The following is a 20,423-nucleotide window of genomic DNA, read 5'->3' as shown; positions in this document are numbered from 1 at the left end:
ACTAGATGACCTCCTGAGGTCTCTTCCAATCATGATATTCTATGATTCCTAAGGAATCCTGCACTGGGAGGTGGAACAGCAGCGAGCGTGGCAAGGGGGCACGAGGTCTGCTGTGATTCTGGAATTTTCCTCTCTCTAAATTTAAACTACGTCATCTCTGTCTCTGCCATTTTGGTCCACCATAGTGGATTTTCTAAATGTAAATGATCATTAATTTCTACTTATTTAGAGCCTTAATCTTAAAACTAATGACTGTTTTATGCCCATCAAAGGGTCCTGATACCATCACCATGTCAACTGGGAGAGGTGGAATTTTTCTGCAGTATTTAAATCCTAAACATTCAGAGCAAAAATCTCTTGCTCTAGGCTCACAGCCAGCTAAATTGCATGAATGCTCCTGAATCACAAAGAGAAAGACACCAGCAAATCTGCCAAGCCCCCATGCTTGAACCCCCAAAATATACAATCTTGCCCTGCCCAAGTCAGAAGCCTGACCCTGTGTAATTTTATTACCCCGTCTGTTCCTCCCTCAGTGCGGAGAGGACACGCACTGGCCTTTGAAGCCTGAGCTGAGATTTCCCAAGCACTTCAACCAAAACACACTGCTTTAGGTAAAATATAAAACAGATTTACTAACTCCAGAAAGATCGGTTTTAAGCGGTAGGCACAATAGGTCAGAGATCGTTGCGAAATAAAATAAAAAGTAAGCGTGCAGTCTAAATCTTCAGCCTTATTACACTAGGCCAGCGGTCCCCAACCTTTCTTCTGGGAATAGCATATTGCTATTCCCAGAAGACTGTGGCAGGCGCCAGACACCCCACTGCCGAAAAGCAGCAGTGGCAATAAGCGTCGCCACCAAAATACCGCTGAGAAGTGGCAACGCTTCTCGGTGGCATTTTGGCGGCGGGGTGTCCTGTGGGCACACAAAAATGCCCCGGCGGGCGCCAGAGCACCCATGGGCACCGCATTGGGGACCCCTGCACTAGGCAGTATTGGGATCAAGTACTTTTTGGATCAAGCCGTTTTTCCTCACCCCACTGGTCTTGTCAAGTCTTGGTTTTCCCATCATTCTTGTTGCTTCTGGCATAGGTGGAGGCGGCGAAAGGTAAAAGCATGATGCCACTGTCCCCTATTTTATATCCAGTCCATGTTCCCGGAAAACACTAGCCCGAGACATTTCCTGGTGGGCTTTGCTGAGTCACAGAGTTCAGTTGAGCAATCCTCCATTATGTGATGCTTGCACAGCTCTCTTACAGATTTCTAAATCCCTTCTTTACAACTCCCCTGCTGATTAATGGTCATTTAACACCCTCCTGGGAGTGGATCACCTTCTCTGTTGTCCCTGGAGAACTGGCACTCCGCGACTCTCAAACTTACAACATATTTCAGTAACAACCATACAGCAGAATCTAATAACTTCATACACATGAATGCTATATAAATTTTAACAGAACAGAGCAGCAGCTGTGTTAGTCTGTATTTGCAAAAAGAAAAGGAGGACTTGTGGCACCTTAGAGACTAACCAATTTATTTGAGCATAAGCTTTCGTGAGCTACAGCTCACTTCATAGCTCACGAAAGCTTATGCTCAAATAAATTGGTTAGTCTCTAAGGTGCTGTCAAGGTTCCTTTCCCACTCTGAACTCTAGGGTACAGATGTGGGGACCTGCATGAAAACCTCCTAAGCTTACTTTCAGCAGCTTAGGTTAAAACTTCCCCAAGGTACAAATTAATTTTACCCTTTGCCCCTGGATTTCCACTGCCACCACCAAACTTTATCTGGGTTTACTGGGAAACGTAGTTTGGACACATCTTTCCCCCCAAAATCCTCCCAACCCTTGCACCCCACTTCCTGGGGAAGATTTGGTAAAAATCCTCACCAATTTGCATAGGTGACCACAGACCCAAACCCTTGGATCTTAGAACAATAAAAAAACATTCAGTTTTCTTGGAAGAAGACTTTTAATAGAAGTAAAGGAATCACCTCTGTAAAATCAGGATGGTAGATACCTTACAAGGTAGTTAGATTCAAAACATAGAGAATCCCTCTAGGCAAAACCTTAAGTTACAAAAGAGACACACAGACAGGAATAGTCATTCTATTCAGCACAACTCTTCTCAGATTATGATTTCTTTAAATGGCTAACACATACCTAGCTAGATTACTTACTAAAAGTTCTAAGACTCCATTCCTGTTCTATCCCTGGCAAAAGCAGCATACAGACAGACAGACAGAGACTCTTTGTTTTTCTCCCTCCTCCCAGCTTTTGAAAGTATCTTGTCTCCTCATTGGTCATTTTGGTCAGGTCCCAGCGAGGTTACCTTTAGCTTCTTAACCCTTTACAGGTGAGAGGATTTTTCCTCTGGCCAGGAGGGATTTTAAAGGGGTTTACCCTTCCATTTAAATTTATGACAGGTGCCACAAGTACTCCTTTTCTTTTAACAAAACAGTGCATTTCAGCAAATCATGATTTTTCATATGACCTCTTACATGGCATGCTTTGTATGCAATATCATAATTATATGATGGTCAATATGGGGGTTCCCGAGTGCTGCTTTGAGGTACAGAGTACCCCACACACCTTTTTACATATTTCATAACCCTTAATCTCCGTACCCTACAAAGCAGCAAACTATCAGACACTTTCTCACCCTGTGTACAAGGTATTAGGGAGTCTGAACAAAGTCAGTTCAGGTGGAACTGGGAAGAGAAACCAGGTCTCCAATACAGAAAGCCCAGGTACAAGCCATTTATTCCTACTGCCTTTTGGGATGAATGGATGAAATAGATAGGATCGGTTACCCGTCACTACCCACCACTGTACCGTGGCCCTAGGAAGAGAACGCTGGAGCTCTGACCTCTAATATTCTAATGTGTCTAGTAAGCATTTGGGTACTTGCTGGCAGTGTGTGTCAAGTCCCGCTCTGGTGCTTGGCCTCAGAAATAAAGGCAATTCCTACTGAAGTTCAAGTAGTGGTGGGGGGGGGGGTGCTGGGGACCTGGGAGGCCATGCTACAAACCCTGCTGCTGTGTGAGTGGGGATTGAGTGGTTCCATTTGCTAGATATTTTTGGGTTATTTTTTAAAATAGTGTAATTAGTTACTGTTGACTGTGAGGGGATGTGCGATAAAACCCAGGTATTCTAGATTGTGAACATCCGTCACACACGGGCAGGTTTGGAAGCTGAGAAGTAAAATGACTAAGCCAGCTCTCTCCAGAGCACAGCTGGACAATTCTTGACCTACATGTTTATATAAAGCACATAACTCAGAGTGCAGGATGGATAGCAACATATTACAGTGAGGTCCAAGTGATCATACTGACATACCCAGATACCCTCACTGGTGTTGGGTCGACACAACCAATTTGGGGAGGGGAAATCCCAGCTGGGAACTTAAAGGGAAACTGACTAGGAGAATGTTTTATGTTTAATTTACCTTAAAAGTAAATTAAATAGTCTTAAAAGGACCTGAGAGGGAACTTTCATAACCAGACCACAAAAACATCCACACGTTTGGAGAAGTGTTGTTCTGAAAGGTGCCAAAGTGGAAATACTGTCCATGAACTAGGGGGTGAAATTAATGTTACAGTCTCACTTTCAGAAACATTTTATAGATTTCCAGGTCACGCTCGCATTGTCTTGCCTGCTTCATTTAATCCAGTTTTATGCATTGTTTTCTCTAGCACTCGTTCTCCATCTGTTTATTTCTCTGAGTGTCCCTAACTCTATTTTAGTCCATGTCACTGATCATTCTGACTCAGGCCCCCAGATCTCTCTGCTGAATTTATCCCCTCCCCTCTAGCTGCCACCTGAGCATTTCCCTTCTCAGGATTGTTTTGCCTTCACTATTCTCATTTCAACTTCCCCCACACTTTTTCTGTTTACTGTTGTTTTACTTTATTTTAATCTTTTCCCATTTCATTTCTTCTCTCCCTTCCGGTTAAACCTGCCCGGTGCCTAATTCCCCCCCTCTGCAAAGCTCTTCATTCAGATGACCTCTCCCAACTCCTTCCCACTGCACCATCCCTTCCCTGGTGGCCTGTAGGTCAGACTCCCCAGGCCCTGGGTCTCCCTCTCCTAGACTCCCTGCTGGTGCAGAGGCTCCACCTTCTCCCTACCCCTTCCCCCCCCATCCTAATTAATAACTGTGTCCCTGCCACCCCCACATCTGCCCATTCCCAGCCCAGCTGTTAATTCTGCCCCTCAATTGCCACGTCACTTCTGCACCTGACCCCAAATTAGTTCTTCACCCCTCCCCTTCCCATTGCTGGTGCTGCATAGAGATCAATGGCTGGGTAGACAGGAGCCCTACAGGGGCATAGAGAAGCCAGAATGCTGCTGAGTAGATGGGAATGCTCAGGTCACAGAGATTAGGATCACTGTGGCTAGAGAAACCCCCTTTTTCTATGCCCAGGGTGTGTTCCCCTGCATGTTTCCAGGACACTGTCTGACCTAGGATCCCCAGAATCCTCCTGGATCAAATGAGATTGGCTTTTCTACCTCAATCACTGAATGGTCTCTATGATTTCACAGTCCAGCGGCTGCAGGAGTTGAGGGGTGAAGCAACCTTGCTCCAGGGTAGTAGTGATGGCATGAGAGAAAGTCCACCAGAGGAGGTCATAGAGACTAGATTGTGAGAGGCTACAGAGGCTGATTTCAGGGTCCCCAGTGGGATATTTCCTCCCACTCCCCACCCCATCCCTGAGTGTATCAGAGACACAGGCTGAGCTGGGATTCCTGCCCCAACCAGAACCAGGGTTGGAGTCTCTCCCTAGGGACAGAGCCCGGCGGGAAAGTGAAGATCTGGGCCCCATCATCAGCATCGATAAATGTCACCTGACCCCTATCACAATCCAGACAAACCTGGATGCTGTTGGGGAATTGGCTCAGGGGCAGGGAAGTCTCCTCAGGGGAAGTGAGAGCCCGGAACTTACCCAGCCACAGCCCCACAGCCCAGATTCCCTCATCAGGGCTAAGGTTAATCCGTCCTTTCCTCATCATAGACGCTCTGGCCACCCCCACAGCCCAGCATTCCTCACCCCCCACATCCACCTCCACTTCCCAGCAATGTCTCCCCGAGGTGAATCCCTCACAGCCCAGCACACAGGCCCAAGAGTCAAATCTCTCTGCGTTCTTGGGCATTTGACTCGGTTTGTATCCCCATCTCACATTTTTCCGATCCTCAGACAGGACGAGGATGGGATGAGCCGTGTCTGGATCCAGAGTCACATTCGCTAGGGAGAGAGAATCAGAGCGTTAGGGGCAGAGCTCGGCCCTGGGGAGGCTGGGGTCATTTCTCACACTCCCCAGCAGCACCGTCCTGACTGGGACAGGCCTGGGTCCCAGGGAGCTGCCTCTGTTCTGGGCACCTGAGACTGAGCAGGGATGTCACTTCAGTTCCTCAGTCCGTGTAATGGGACCCTCTTCGTTAGATTTTCATTGGATTGCTGAGGCTTCAGCTCCCTGCTCCCCCTGCTGGGGCTGCTCCATTCCCAGCATCAGAGACACAGCAAGGAAGGTTTTAATGAGGAGGGAGCAGAGGAGGCAGGTACAAGCTTTAAACCCCAGAGGGAAACTCCCACCCCAGTGAAGCCTCCACTCCCAGGCCAGGGAACAGAGAGGGAGCTGCAACACAGGGGAAGAGCCAATTAAGACCAGAGTGTAGGAGGTAGAATTGGGTGGGGTACTCCATCACCAGCCCAAAGAGAGGGGAGGAGCTGCCAGCAGACAGAGCATCTCCCCAGTTCATGAAAAAGTAAGGAGCTCTAATGGGAGAGCCCATCCCTGCCCAAGATGCGTTAGCCCATAGGGGAGAGATCGCTCTACACTGTCCTCTCAATTTAGGATTAAAAAGTCCTGTGGTTTTCTATGAAAATGCCACAGTCTGAGTTAAGGGTGTTTGGATGTTGCTCAGGGAGAGCGTTTCTGGTCATCAGCCTGGGCCTGAACTCGGCACCAAGAAGGGTGTCAGGATTGCTTGTGTGACTTCAGCTTGGGATCTTCTTAGTGGTTTTATATTTGGGGCTGTGCGGTCAAGTATGGTGTTGGATTGGTTTTTAACTTTAGCTACAATTTCATGAAAATGTTTTCATGGGAATTTTCTGATCATTTAAAGACAGTCTCCAGCTGTAAACTCACCCTGTCTGTGTGCTCCTAGGGATTCCCCAATTTGTGTCTCCAGTGCAGACGGCAGAGTGTCTGGAGGGAGAAAGGAGAAAAGAGATGAGATTTCAGACTCTCATATTTATAACAGCATCCCCACTCTGAACTCACAGAACCATGTTTTAATTATGGCAGAGGCCCAGAGACACACTCAGGTATTAATCTGAAACCATCTATTTCCTCTCTCATTCAGGCATCTCCCAGCAATGGAACCAACATCCATGAATCCTCACAATCATCCCAGGACACACAATCTGTAAGTGTGATTTACTTTTCCCCTCATCACCCCTCCCACCCTTTAGACTCCAGTTGGTTTGTCTCGTTCACTTACTGTCTTTTGTCGTAACCTAGACCCAGAGCTTGTAAAGACTTTGGTATAAAAATAACTTTACCCACTTTAGACCCTTTGACACTAACGGGACATTGAGAGTTTCCTAAATCCTGGCTCTAATTGTGAGCTGTTGGGTCTGTCTACTCAGAGTCTCTACGGAGAGCAGCACGACAGGGCCTCGTCCTCCACAGGCAGAAATAGGAATAATAATAAAATCACTTTATCAGTGTGGAAACTGAGGCAGGGGGAAGGTTGGCTCCATGGGCCAGATTCACCCTTGTACCGACAAAAGGAGAGAGGGGAGGGGCCATTTGTGACTCTGCTGTTCACTGGCTGCAGGGGCCGGTGCAGACCTTGGCCCAGGCTGAGGAAGTTCTGAAGCCAGCCAGAGCTACCTCCCTCTGACAGTGGCCCCCGTGTGCCTTGCCCAGCGGGCAGAGTGTCAGAGGCCCAGCTTTACACTGCCCACCTCCCTCCGTCCCTCATCCACCTGCCCCATTCCCAGCCCTCTCAGGAACCCGCCTTGTGCCTGCAGCTGCTGGGGAGGAGGCACAAGAAGCTCCTGTGCTGGAGGGATCCCTCACCGTGGGAGAGGGGCTTTCTCCTTCCCTACCGCCCATTTGGCCATGACTAGCTACCACACAGGACCCGGGCACAGTGATGGGCTGGATCCAGCTTTAACAAATGACCTTTAATTTAGGGTCTAGATTTTGGGTGCCGACCTTTAGGCCCCTGGGGCCTGGTTCTCAGAGGGGTTGGGCACTTGCAGCTCCCACTGACTCCCCCTGCAGCTGTGGAGGCTACACGGCTCTGGAGCACCTGCCCTGCAGCTCTCTAGCTGGGAGAGAGAAACCCAGGTGCCCCAAATTAGGCCATTTTGGGGAATTTGGGACTGAATGCTGTGACCTTTGGTAAATCATGAATTCATGTGAGACTTCCTGATGCCTGGGTCCCTGCTACATCTGCTCCATTTGTCTGCTTTTCACTAGTTATTAAGTTAAGTATTGAGAATTGGTACAAGGGTCATTTCTTATACATAAATTTGACAGACCGAGACTGTGCTGACTGACTTGGCTTTGGCCTGGTGAGCAATTTGCTTGACATAAGGGAAATGTTGCCTTAAGTGACTTTGTTATTAAGCGATGTGTTCAATCGTTGCTATGTGGGACAAAGATGTTTTGAGCATACCATGTGTTAAAGACAGCAGACACCCAAAATGTACCGCCCAGGAGTAGTTAGCAAAGTCCAAAAATCCCTGTGCAGAGAACAGGGTCAAAGTGACCTATGCATAATCAGTGGCAATAAACCTATCAGAAAAGAGAACAACATGGAAATAGCTTGTATAGCAAAAGCCCTGCCAATTAAAATGTTCATGCATGTTTATTGTATGAGTTAGTTATAGAAGATGCTTATCTTTGATTGTTACAAATATTGATTGAAAAAACTAATAAATATCTAATGTGGATCTGTAAAGAGGAATCTGAACATCACAGGAAATTCTCTGTGACCCACCTATGCCCCAGAAGAAGGTAACTGGCCAATACTTCTTTCAGTATGTCTGTAATTTCTTACTTTAATAGTAATTGTAATGGCAAGGCATGCTTTTGGTACAAATAATTAAATAGATCCATCATCTAATTATCAACCAATTGGCCAGACCCATTCTATTCCCAGTCTCAGCGGCTCATCCCAATTTCCCCTCCTAGATCCCTTCTCAGTACCTTTGAACTTCCTCAGAGTATCCATTAGAGCAACAATTTTCTGGGAAAAATCACCGAGTCTTAATTCTAGATTAGTAGAAATCTCCTCTGGCTGCTGGAACTTCCCCTTCGCAGACCTAGAGAGAAACGATTTCACATGGTTATATTTCATTTATTGACTCAAATTCTTGGTAGTGAATCACTGTTCTAATGGGTCTGGAATTAGAATTCCTCTACTGCTCCCAGCCTCAGAGCAAGGCCTTGGCAGTGAAACCTTCCCCCGCCAAAGGTCCCATTATTATTCTTCAGCTCTGGCCTGGAGAGTCCAGCTCTGGTGACAAAAGGGGAATTGAGTCTCCATGGCCAATTCACTCCTTGCCCTCCATGAGGGACAGGAGCTTCCCAGGTGAAGTGTTGTAGAAATCTGTCCACTAGGAACTAGACAGATACCAACTTCCCCCTCCCCAGCTCATTCCACACAGGTCTCCAAATAGTCCTCAGGTGGGAAAGACTCTTGACCACTGCTGCCTTGGGCTGAATGGTAACCAGGGCCCCAGTAGTGACAGGCCCACATTCCATCCGCACAATCCTGGGGCAGCCAGTCCCCCAGGGACGTGACATCTCTAGGAAACACTGGAGGTCAGTCTTTCCCAATGAATGGATAATTCCAGAGTCTTCTATAAAAGGGTGAGAACCTCAAGATGAAGCTGATCAGAGATATTTGTATCTAAAACAACATGATCTTCCCCACCCATTTGGCTGTAGAGCCCTGGGGAGAGGCAGTGGTAACATCATCTCCAAGCTCTTCCCCTCACACTTAGCAATGCTGGGAGAGTAAGAGAGAGCCACGTACCTGATCAAGGTGCTTCTGACATCCTAGAGGAGAGAAAGAGAGAGAGGGAATTTTAGTCCCACCTGACACACTTAGAATTCCAGAAGAAGGGATTTAGCAACTATGGGGAAAAGAGGCTGTGTTCTGGCCGCAGGGCCATGCGTTAGCTGAGGTAATGAGGCTTTTCCATCTTTTACATCACAGTGTCTGTAACTTTTCAAAACTAGTAGTCATTCACATCTCTGCAATACACATTGAGTTACACAGTGATCTCTGACTGCTGGACGGCCATGCCCATGTTTTAGGAGCAGTCTTGTCCCTGTGTTGGGATCTGGAGTATTTCTAACTCAGTCTCACCAGCAACAATTCAGTCACTGGCTTCTGACACTTCCCCTCCAGCTCACGGATCAGGTCACTGAGACGGGAAATTTCCTCAGATAGTTTGCTGACACTTTCATTCTGTATCTTCACAATCTCCTTGTCCAGTTTCTCCAGCTGAGCCTGCAAGAGTCGCTCTTGTTCCTCCAGGAACTGCCGCAGTTGCTGGAATTCAGACACAATCTTCTGTCTCTCTGTTTGTGTATTTCTCTGTGAAGGAAAATAGGGAAAGGGCTGGTCAGGGACATGGATGGAGCCTGGGGGCCTTTCATAGAGCACTGAGTGTGTAGGAGGGAGAATTTTTTTCCAAATTCTAAGTCATCTGACTCTGAACAATCCTGTGGTTACTAGAGAGAAAATTATCTCACATCTTTCCATTTGGTTCCAGAATCTCTTAACGGGACATTTCTATGTCTGACATGCTCTGAATAGCACGTTATCGATGGCCTTGGAGATGGAGATCCAAAGCAGCGGGAGGTGAAAATAAGAAAATACTAAGGACTGTAAGACAACACATCTGGACAACACCCTCAGGCATAAAAGGTGAATTACAGGAATGGAGAGATTGTCAGAGCACAACGGGACTGTAAGTCAGAAATGAGCAGAGGGATAATTGTTTAGTCAAGTAACCAAGACTTCGCAGCCTGGGATACATGTCTCTTTTTAAGCTGGAACTCAAAACAGTAAACAAAGATTGCACAAGGGGATTCCTCAAGATATAACTGAACATCCCCCAAACTCTGAGCTAACAGACGATGAAAACTGTGACACTGAGGTGTGAATGTGTAACAGCGGGGGTTTGTTTTAGTGCACTGGATTTTCTAATTCAAAATTCTGTTATTTCATTAATGTAAATTGTTTCCTATGAAGAGAGTTTAATTAAGCTAACAGTAGTTAATATACAATAGATAAGAATAATAGTTACAGTAGCTTATGGCAATGGGTTTCAACCTGTGGTCCATACAGATAATAGATTTCCAAAGGGGTCTCTGCACCCCTAATTCAAAATCATCAAATGCAAAAAGGTTGAAACCCACTGGTTTATGGTGTAGGCCTAACTTGTAATTTCTGCTAAAACAACTAATTTTTATTTACTTGTGATTATTCCCCACTTAATGGATTTCTGCTTTACCCCCAACTGATTGAGATAAAACATAATTGGGCCTCTAGATTGTCCGTGCCTCTCATTATTGCTCTGGTTCAGAACGCCCCTCCATCTGGTTCATTGCAAATGCAGGTTAAGAATGACAGGCACCTACCAGATACTCCCGGCTTCTCTTCTCTCCACTCACTTTAAATCCCAGAAGCATTTCTCTCTCTTCCCTCAGCGTCTTCAAATGGGCCTGAATCTTTTCCTGAAGAAACAGAAACTGATTTGAGTGGTGTTACTGTTTGTTAGGAGTGAGAGTGTGGGTGGGACCTTTTCCAACACAAGCCAACACTCTATTGATGACTGGAGAACGCAGTAGGTTCCCGACATCAGAGATACCAAGGAAGTGAAGTCATATTAATGGACGCTGGGAGTGTTTCATTTTCAGACTCCCTGAAAATTTTTTGACCTTTCCCCCCCCCATTGATTTATACCAACATGACTCTGGCATCACATCCTTGGATTTTTCTTTCACTGTGTGAAATATTCTGTTTTTGAGGAGGCTTAACACTCAAAGTGATACAAATCCCAGAAACCTCCAGGGTTTGAAATATGGTCTGGGATTCTCAAAGGAGCCTGATTTCCACTGAATTTCAGCCCTGAACCCCTGGGGACTGGACTGGTTGGATAGAATTGGCTTGGGCATCTGGGCAAACCACAATAGATGTGTTCATTTTTCTCAAGAACACCTGGGGTTGCCCTAGCTCTGTCCTGGACCCTTACAGAGGCAGGGCTGGGTACCTGTTCCCCAGCTCCCAGAAGCAGAGAGTTCGAGAGATTTCAAAATGCCGCACTGTGGGAGAGCAATGGAACCATTAATGGAACCACTTTGGCTAGTTCTTCGGCCTGACATTGGTCACCGCCGCCCAGGGGTTAGTTTTGCTGCAACCCAGTCTAATCCCCATGGTATTTGGCATGGACCTGCACTGTCTTGAGCCCTTTTGTGTGAGGACTCAAGGTGCTTGGAGTCCACAGGGTGTTTAGCCCAGTGATCTCCTCTAATGCAGGCCGGTAGCATTTGAGTTTAACCCCTCATGGAGCAACACAGGAGTTCAGAATCCCAGTGGGAAACAACCTCTCCCTGCTGGGCCTAGGTCCTGTATCAAGGCATCTTTCCCTCCTAATGGCCTTTCTTAATTATTGCTCGGTCAGGAAACAGCTATATCGGATTACTCCCAGTTTTGGGTGATGGAGGTTTGGCAGAAAATGGTCCCACTCTCGAGAGTGGCAGGTTCTCTGAAATACTCCAGACAGATAGGACAAGTAGGTTCATGCTGGAATTTCTCCACAGGCTCCCTCTGTGGAGAGCTGGACTCAGCCCTGTGGGACAGGAGTTACCACTCCTGTCCCCACAGGGCTGCCCCTCCACACCAAGCCCACAACCCATCTACATCTTCCCACGACTCACTGGTGGGTGACAAGCCACCATTTGGGAAACAGCACCCAAAGGGGTCTCAACTCCCTAACCCTGATTCCGAAGTCCCCCCCAAGCCCACAGGAGGGAGGAGAGACTGGGCCATGGACTCCCCCTCATGCCTGCTGCCACTCCATCACCTAAAACATTCCCCATAGAAAAGTACAGGCAATTAAGTCTGCACCATGGAAAATGGACAGGTTTGAAATATGGATGACCTATTGCGACTGCCAGTGCATGAAAACGCAACCCTCTTTAATTGTCCCCCGCTCCCAGCCCTGGTTCTTTCTTTATCCACTTGCTACATATTGTCCTCATGGGACTGGGACTGTGGGCTCTTTGCCTGACTTTGTCTGTACAGAGCCTGGCACAAAGGGGCCCTAATCCCTCATCGGGGCCTGGAGATGCTACCGCAGTAGAAATCAGGACATTCTATTGGTTATGAATTCTTATTATTGTTATTGATGTCAGCATGGAAACCTTTATGGCCACAAGGTTCCCACAAATTTCCAAACTGAAAATTGCAAGATGGGGACTTGTGGCACCTTAGAGACTAACCAATTTATTAGAGTATAAGCTTTCGTGAGCTACAGCTCACTTCCTCAGATGCATATCGTGGAAACTGCAGCAGGCTTTATATATACACAGAGAATATGAAACAATACCTACTCCCACCCCACTGTCCTGCTGGTAATAGCTTATCTAAAGTGATCATCAGGTGGGCCATTTCCAGCACAAATCCAGGTTTTCTCACCCTCCACCCCCCCACACAAATTCACTCTCCTGCTGGTGATAGCCCATCCAAAGTGACAACTCTTTACACAATGTGCATGACAATCAAGCTGGGCCATCTCCCGCACAAATCCAGGCCCTCTCACATCCCCCCCACCCCCATAGAATTTGTGTGTGTATGGGGGTGGGGGGGATGTGAGAGGGCCTGGATTTGTGCGGGAGATGGCCCAGCTTGATTGTCATGCACATTGTGTAAAGAGTTGTCACTTTGGATGGGCTATCACCAGCAGGAGAGTGAATTTGTGTGGGGGGGTGGAGGGTGAGAAAACCTGGATTTGTGCTGGAAATGGCCCACCTGATGATCACTTTAGATAAGCTATTACCAGCAGGACAGTGGGGTGGGAGTAGGTATTGTTTCATATTCTCTGTGTATATATAAAGCCTGCTGCAGTTTCCACGATATGCATCTGAGGAAGTGAGCTGTAGCTCACGAAAGTTTATACTCTAATAAATTGGTTAGTCTCTAAGGTGCCACAAGTACTCCTTTTCTTTTTGCGAATACAGACTAACACGGCTGTTACTCTGAAAGATGGGGACTGTCTCCCCGTGTCCTCAGGAGATGTGGAAGAGGGACAATGCCGGTCACAGGGTGGCTGGCCGGCCCTAGAAAGAGAGAGAAGTCTCAGCCCCACCTGCAAGAAACCAGTTCTCATCCCCAGGTGGGGAGAATGAAGGAGCAGTGACTGGGGGAGAGGGGAGTGTCATGTAATCCAACCAGGCCTGGGGTAGGTAAAATAGAGGGAGGAGACCCATGGAGAAGGCAGAGGAGGCCTTGGGATCTTGTTCAGGGTGATTAGGCCAAACTCCAGACTAGAAGTCTTGGGAGTCACTGCTGGGAGAGCAGGGGTGTTACTGGCCACAGAAAAGCCTTCGTGGATTATTTCTGGGAACCTCAGAGGGAAAATGAGGTAGGGCAACCCCATGCCATGAGGGGACAGTCTGGAAACAATGACCCTGCTACAGTGCCCCATTGCTCTGTTGCCCCCTTCCACCCAATCCCTGCTTCCTGCAATCCCATCTCTAATTATATCAAGCAGACTTGCTAGGGTTTGCAAGATGGGAGCGCCACTCCTGTGTGCCTCCCGCTCCCCAAGTTTCATGAGGGTCAGGCTCTCTTCTTCTCCGCGTGAGGAGCTCTGCAGGAAAAGGGCGAAGGGGATGTCTGCCAAGAGGACAGCCCCAGCTGCAACCTCCTGCTGCCTCAGCTCTAAGGAGGAGGAGCCCAGACATGGTGTTTATAGCTTGGGGAAGGGCTGGAAGTGGGAAGGGCAGAGAAGGGGGGTCATTCAGTGCCCAGGACTCTGTGTATGGGGAGCAGGAGGGGTGGGGTGCAGTGTGGGTTCCTCACTCCCCCTCACTCCAATGTGTAAGCCTTACTTAGGATGTTTATCAAGGACTAAAATTCTCCATCTGCATGAGTCTTTGGAGGATTCCCAGTTGCTGGGAAACCTACTTAAGCCTGAAACCCCTCATTCCTCTCCAATGGAGTTCACTGAGTGGCTGTCTGGGGCTAAAGGAAACTCTAATGCTGGGGGAAGGTGAATTCCCCAAGGCTCTGGTTATAAAAATAACAGTTGGTGATTTCCTACCTTGAATTCTTCGGCAGCTTCCTCTGCAGGAATCACAGTGTGATCTTTGTGCTCCTTGGATCTGTCACACACCAGGCAGATGGGGATTTTGTCCTCTTCGCAGAAGAGTTTGAAAGGCTCCTTGTGTTTCTCACACAGTCTCTCTGGTGCTGGTTCTCTCCCTGTCTGCAACCTGAGTTTTCTGGCTGCTTCCACAATATTCCTGAGCTGTCTGTTCAGCCTGAGGTTCCTCTGGGGAAAGGTCTTTCTGCACTGAGGGCAGGAGATGTGTGTAGCGAATCCCCCCCGGCACTGGGTGATGCAGGCTCGGCAGAAACTGTGATCACAGCCTAGAGACACTGGATCTTTAAAATACTCCAGACAGATGGGACAGGTCAGTTCATCCTGGAGAGTTTTTGCTGGATTTGCAGCAGCCATGGCTTCTAGTGCTGGAAAGAGACAAGTGGGTGAATGGTCCCACTATTGTGGGGAACTTTTTTGGCTTATACACTATCCCGGTGAAATGGGCTAGCAAAGGATCTGAGTCCTCGCCCTCACTCCCTTTACCCGGAGGCCTGCCTGACCTTGAGGGCTCCCCTTCCACACTCCTGTGTGGCAGAGTCCTCGTAACCCCAACAAAGCTGGGCCCAGGATACCTGGGGGGGCTTGACCCCCAACTCTGCTGTGGTCACTTAGGGCAGGGGCTAGGGTGTCCCCACTCCAGGGGGCTCTCTCTGCACTGGGCACTTCTCTGACCCACTGATCATTACATACAATTTAAAGCAAATACAATTTATTTAAACAGCAATCAATAAAAAAAAAGAAGGAGGAAACAAATGGAAAGGTTAAAGGTAAACACATCACACTGCTCTGTGGCAGGGAACATCACAAGCAGGGTCTCTGGAATGCCTGGGCAGTTCACACACTGTCCCTCCCATGTCCCAGGCCTCCTGCCCAGGCCCTGGCTGTGCTGCAGGGATGCTGCAGGTTGGACACATGCTCTGGTGGTGACCCCAACCGCCCCCTGTCACGGGAAGCCAGGATGGAAAGGGGATACCCCAGTGATGAGCTACCAAAATCTTAACAACAGGTTCCCTCCTCACCCCATGAGGGGGTCGTTGCCCACCCCCGGCCCCCGGGACTCCTGCCCCATCCAACCCCCCCCCCCCGCGTTCCTTGATGCCCCCTCCCCGCAGGACCCCTGCCCCATCCATCCCTGTCCCCTAACTGCCCCCAGAACTGGGCAGGAGGGCCTCATGGGCCACCATAGTGGGTGGCCACCCTACCCCTAAGAGCCAGAGGCACCTGCTGGGAGGCGAGGTGGGGAGTCCCGGTGGTGCTTACCTGGGGCAGCTTCCAGGAAGCATCCAGCAGGTCCCTCTGGCTCCTAGGGGCGGGGGAGCATAGCTAGGCGGGGAGCAGGGGGAGCGGCTGCTCCCCCACTGATCACATCAAAAGTGGCACCTTCGGCTCTGACTCCCTGTGTGCTCTGGGGCTGGAGCACCCACAGGGAAAATTGGTGGGTGTAGAGCCCCCACCGGCAGCTCCCCACGCCCAGCCCCAGCTCTCCTCCGCTCTGCCTCCTCTCCTGAACCGACCACCCGACTCTGCTTCTCCGCGCCACCCCCCACCTCCTCCCCTGAACCCACTGCCCCACTCTGCTTCTCCACCCCCCCTTCCCACGAATCAGCTGTTTGGCGGGAAGTGGAGGAGGGCCCGAGAAGCAGGCCGAGGGTGGCGGAGGGGAGCTGGGGCAGGGAGCAGTTCCCCTGCGCGGCCCCCCTTACCTGCTGTGGCGCGGGCGGCCCTCCTCATGCCCCCCCCCCCCCATCTCCGCTCTGCCTCCCTGGGCTTGAGGGGGAAGCCACCGCCTGCTTCTCAGCCCTCCCCGGCTTCCCACCGAACAGCTGATTGGGGGAAGGGGGGGCGCGGAGAAGCAGAGTGGGGCGGCTCCTTCAGGGGAGGAGGAGGTGGAGGTGAGCTGGGGTTGGGGGTAGGGAGCTGCTCTGCACCCACCAAATTTTCCCCGTGGGTGCTCCAGGGCTGGAGCACCCGTGGAGTCGGCACCTAAGAGCCACTTTGGGCCGGTTGTTAAATTTAGAAGCCGGTTTAGAACCGGTTCTCCCTCGCCGAACAACCCGTTCTAAAAGGGCTTCTAAATTTAACAACCGGTTCTAGCCAACCGGAGCGAACCAGCTGCAGCTCACCACTGGGCTACCCTGCCTCCCTCTTCTGCGTTGGGGCCGAAAGGCGGGACTGTCTTGCCTCTCCCCCTCCACCTGGCGGAAAGGGCTGGGGCGGGGGTCGGTCTGCACGTGGCCAAGGCCGCCTGGCCCCTCCGGGGACCAGCGTCAGCCCCCAGCCGGTTATGATCCCCCTCCGGCCTGCAGGACCCTTGGCTGCCCAGAGCCCCCCTTGATCTCCCCAGCTACTCACAACACCCTGCTCCAGACTGCTCCACTCTCTGCTGTTCTGCCTCCAGCCCCCTGGGCAGCTTCTCTGGCCCCTCTGGCTTTGTGGCTGCAGCCCTGCTCCCAGCCCAGGATCCGCTCTCCCTGGGCCGTGTCTCCGGCTGGCCCAGCCCTGCTCCCAGCCCAGGATCCGCTCTCCCTGGGCCGTGTCTCCGGCTGGCCCAGCCCTGCTCCCAGCCCAGGATCCGCTCTCCCTGGGCCGTGTCTCCGGCTGGCCCAGCCCTGCTCCCAGCCCAGGATCCGCTCTCCCTGGGCCGTGTCTCCGGCTGGCCCAGCCCTGCTCCCAGTCCAGGATCCGCTCTCCCTGGGCCGTGTCTCCGGCTGGCCCAGCCCAGGATCCGCTCTCCCTGGGCCATATCTCTGGCTGGCCCAGCTCTGCTCCCAGCTCAGCTTGGGCCCCTTCTCTCTCCTTAGCTGGCCCCACTCTGTCTGCCTGACCCAGGGCGATTCCAGCTCACACAGAGGACGGGATCTCCCTGATCACCTGCCTGCCTCATTCGCCTGCCCGCCCTGTCAATCAGGGTGATCTGGAGCAGTGGCCTCTCCCCATTGCCCCTGGGGACTGTCAGTCTCAGGGTCCTGGTTTCTCATAGACCCTTCCCCCTTTCTTTTGGTACTGGGAGCCAGCCAACCAGAACACCCCCTCTGAGTGTTAGTAGGGGGCCAGCAGTCCCACTACAGAGACAAGAGAGGAGTTTAGTTTCATTCCCTGCTCAGACATGGGCTGATGGAATATCATTCGGCGTTTCCTTTCTGGGTGTGGGCTCATGATTTCTTTTCTGTGGACTGTAAAGAGCCTTTGAATGAAGTGTGATGAGTCCAAATTGACACGAACTTGTCCAGAACATCTGCCAGGCCCCAAACTCTGGACTAGTCACTTAGGTCAAAAAGGGGTAACAAGCGACTGGGGGTTTCACTGCCTGACATAAGGATCTGATGGAGCAGCCTGGCAAGGAGGGAGAGAATCACAGCTGCTGACTCCTACTGCCTGTTCCCTACCTGGCCATTAGGCTCTTTCAGACCCATGTCTCTCTGGTGCCTGGGGAACCCACTGATGTGTGTGTGTTTGTGTGTGGAGCTGTTACAGTTATAAAGTGTTGAATATTTAGCATAAGCTGCGGCAGCCTGTGCTTTTAGCTCTAGGGGTCCCTGGTTCAGTGCTGGGAGTGCTGGCCAAGAGAGCAGCTGTTACACCGGTTCTTAGCCTGGTGGCTACTGCTTCTGTTTCCCTGCACAGTCTCCCCAGCTCTCGGGGACTCCTGGCTCCCTGCAGATGGCAGCGGGTGTGAGAGGAGCTGACACTGGGGCTCCTGCGCTGTACAGGGGATGGGATAACCAGAGATCTCCTATCTCCAAGGCTCTCAGGCCACTTGTCCAGTCTGGCTGCAGGAGGGGATCTGGGGACAGACACAGGGGGCCTGGGAGAGTCTGGGGAGCAGCCACCTGGGACCAGAAATGGAAATCCAGCTGTGGTGAGAAAGGAGTGCTTGCCATGGATGTGCCTGGTTACAGGGGCTGCCCTACAGCTGGATACAATGTTGCAGCTATTTAATGCATTACACTGAGGGATTCCTATTATCTTGCAGCTGGATGGTGTGAGCTGAAATTATTTTCTTTCAGGGGAAGGCTGGCACTGCTTTTTGTTTTGCTGGGGAATGCATGGCTGGAGATCCATAGCTATCAGTCACGCGCCTTCATTCTGCGGCTGTTTCCTGTGGCCGGGCCCTGCAGTCAGGACTCGTTTGTGGCAGAGTGGATCTGAGATCAGGATCAAGAGGGAATCTGGGGAGTGGCCTTCTGGATCCAGAACAGGGGCTGCAACTGCGATGGGAAAGGCGAGCTGGGCAGAGATGCTGCTGGGGAAGCCGCTGGATACTTCATGAGCAACTGGATACAATGTTAGGTTTCAGAGTAGCAGCCGTGTTAGTCTTTATTCCCAAAAAGAAAAGGAGTACTTGTGGCACCTTAGAGACTAACCAATTTATTTGAGCATTGTGTAAGGCAAACTGGTAATGAGGTAATGAGGGACACTGCAGTTAGGTTGGTTGTTTTGTGCTATGTGATCTGAACTCTCTTTTGCTTTATCTGGTTAAGTGAAAGAGCAATAGTGTGTTGGACATGTGCAAAGAGTCTCTCTGTGTGTGAAAAGCTTCACAACTACTGCCTGCCTCCAGAGAGAGAGTTCAGCTGAAACCAGTAGGCTCTCACCTTGGTGCGGAGTTCTGGGAGATGTGTGTTTAAGCATGTGGCTGTCTGGAGAGTCAGCTCTGCACCAAGGAATAAGGTAGTGGATTCCAGGAGAGGGAGCTATTCCTCTTCCAGTCCCAGAAGCTTGAATTATTTGGGGATCCTGGGGGTCAGATTCTAGGATTCCCCTTACAGCAGTCCAGTGGCACCTAACAATTTCTGGGACACATGCTCCGGGAAACAGAAACCTTCTCACTGCCTAGCATCCAAACACTCTTATCTCTGACCATGTTAGTTCTGGCGAATATTTCTACATATCATATTGAATGCAGAGACATGAATGGAGAGGACTCCCACTCAGGGCTGTCACATCCCTTTCCCTTCGGCTGAAGGGGGCTCTTTCCTGGATGCTTCTCCCGGTTTCTATATTAGGGAGAGTCTCTCCCTCCAGGGCTGACACCTCCTGCTCCCTTTGCCTTGGGTTGGGAAGGGGTCTTCCTGGGCTGGGGAGAGACTACCTCCCCTTCTACATCTTCCACCATTTCTGAAGCTAGGATAGAGCAGCTGGTGACTTTTAACACCCCACCTGCCATGTCCAGCCCCTCCCCCACCCTCTCCCCACGAGACACCTCCCCCCCCCCCCGCCTGCTTGTCACATCCCTCCTCACACCCTCATCCCTGGGCGACCCGCCCACCAGTTGCCGCATCCCTCCTCACCCCTCTTTCCCTTCGCGATCCCGCCCCACCTCGCTGCATCCCTTCTCAACCCCCACCCTCACGGGGGCAGGATGGTGGCCTGGAGTAGCATGTGGGTGCAAGAGGTGGGACAGGGAACTAGCCTCCCCCAGGGGAAGCTTCACCCACCACCCGTGTTAAGACTGTTTTAGTGCTGGAGGGGATCACACTCGATACCTGGCGAGTGAAATCTAAATACAGAACAGACAACCAGTGGGGGGTTTGTGCCCTGCTTTGTAACTGCCCTGAGGTTGGTCCTCACATTCCTCAGCTACTCTAGACCCAGGGGTTTTCAAAGTCTGGGTCATGGCTGGTCAGGGAAAGCCGCTGGAAAGATGCTTCCTTTAACTGAGCGTCCGCAGGCACCACCGTTCGCAGCACCGAGTGGCCGCAGTTTGTCGTTCCCCTTCCCCTGACCAGCCGTGACCCATACCTTGAAAACCCCCTGCTCTAGGTAGAGAACTGAACCTGGGTCTCCCACGTGCCAGCCGAGTGCTCTCACCACGGGGGTGAACGTTACAAGCCGGGTGACATCACCAAAACCACATTCCCCTTCCCCCCCGCCCCTCACATTGTGTGTGGAGCGAGGCAGGTGCCCACCTCATTCCAGCAAGAAACGCTGTAGGAGCCTGAGCCAGTGACCGTCAGGCGCTGGGTTCCCATCTGTGGGTGGCTGAGCAGAGACCGACGCCCCCCTGCAGC

General features: G+C 50.7%; 2 protein-coding genes across 8 annotated transcripts in view; one reads left to right on the top strand and one right to left on the bottom strand.

Annotated features, from left to right (window-relative positions):
- Nucleotides 1–20,423, top strand: part of LOC140898032 (uncharacterized) — a 131,070-nt gene that overhangs the window by 87,113 nt on the left and 23,534 nt on the right. The window lies entirely within an intron of this gene.
- Nucleotides 1,943–17,295, bottom strand: LOC140898040 (zinc finger protein RFP). Of its 2 annotated transcripts, none has more exons than XM_073311452.2 (8): nt 16,765–17,295; nt 14,350–14,777; nt 10,664–10,759; nt 9,384–9,614; nt 9,048–9,070; nt 8,216–8,331; nt 6,140–6,199; nt 1,943–5,235 (listed from the first exon to the last, which is right to left on the bottom strand). In XM_073311452.2, exons 1-8 carry the CDS (start codon nt 17,153–17,155, stop codon nt 4,712–4,714), a joined length of 1,869 nt encoding a protein of 622 aa, XP_073167553.2. In that variant the 5' UTR covers nt 17,156–17,295; the 3' UTR covers nt 1,943–4,711. The 2 variants fall into 2 exon arrangements, with proteins under 2 accessions (XP_073167553.2, XP_073167554.2); XM_073311453.2 differs by lacking the exon at nt 16,765–17,295 and adding an exon at nt 15,673–15,953.

Source organism: Lepidochelys kempii, chromosome 14 (genome assembly GCF_965140285.1).
Source record: "Lepidochelys kempii isolate rLepKem1 chromosome 14, rLepKem1.hap1, whole genome shotgun sequence".
In the NCBI taxonomy this organism is placed as follows: domain Eukaryota; kingdom Metazoa; phylum Chordata; order Testudines; family Cheloniidae; genus Lepidochelys; species Lepidochelys kempii.
The sequence above is the reverse complement of the archived record's forward strand: the minus strand, read 5'-3'. Positions and strand labels throughout refer to the sequence as shown.

Excerpts from the sequence above, each read along its gene's own strand:
- LOC140898040 (XM_073311452.2), bottom strand. The coding sequence starts at position 17,155 with ATGGCCCAGGGAGAGCGGATCCTGGGCTGGGCCAGCCGGAGACACGGC. Across the intron at positions 14,778-16,764 it reads GCAGTCTGGAGCAGGGTGTT|CACTAGAAGCCATGGCTGCT; the intron begins GTGAGTAGCTGG and ends GTCTCTTTCCAG. Across the intron at positions 9,071-9,383 it reads CAGTGACTGAATTGTTGCTG|GATGTCAGAAGCACCTTGAT; the intron begins GTGAGACTGAGT and ends TCTCTCCTCTAG.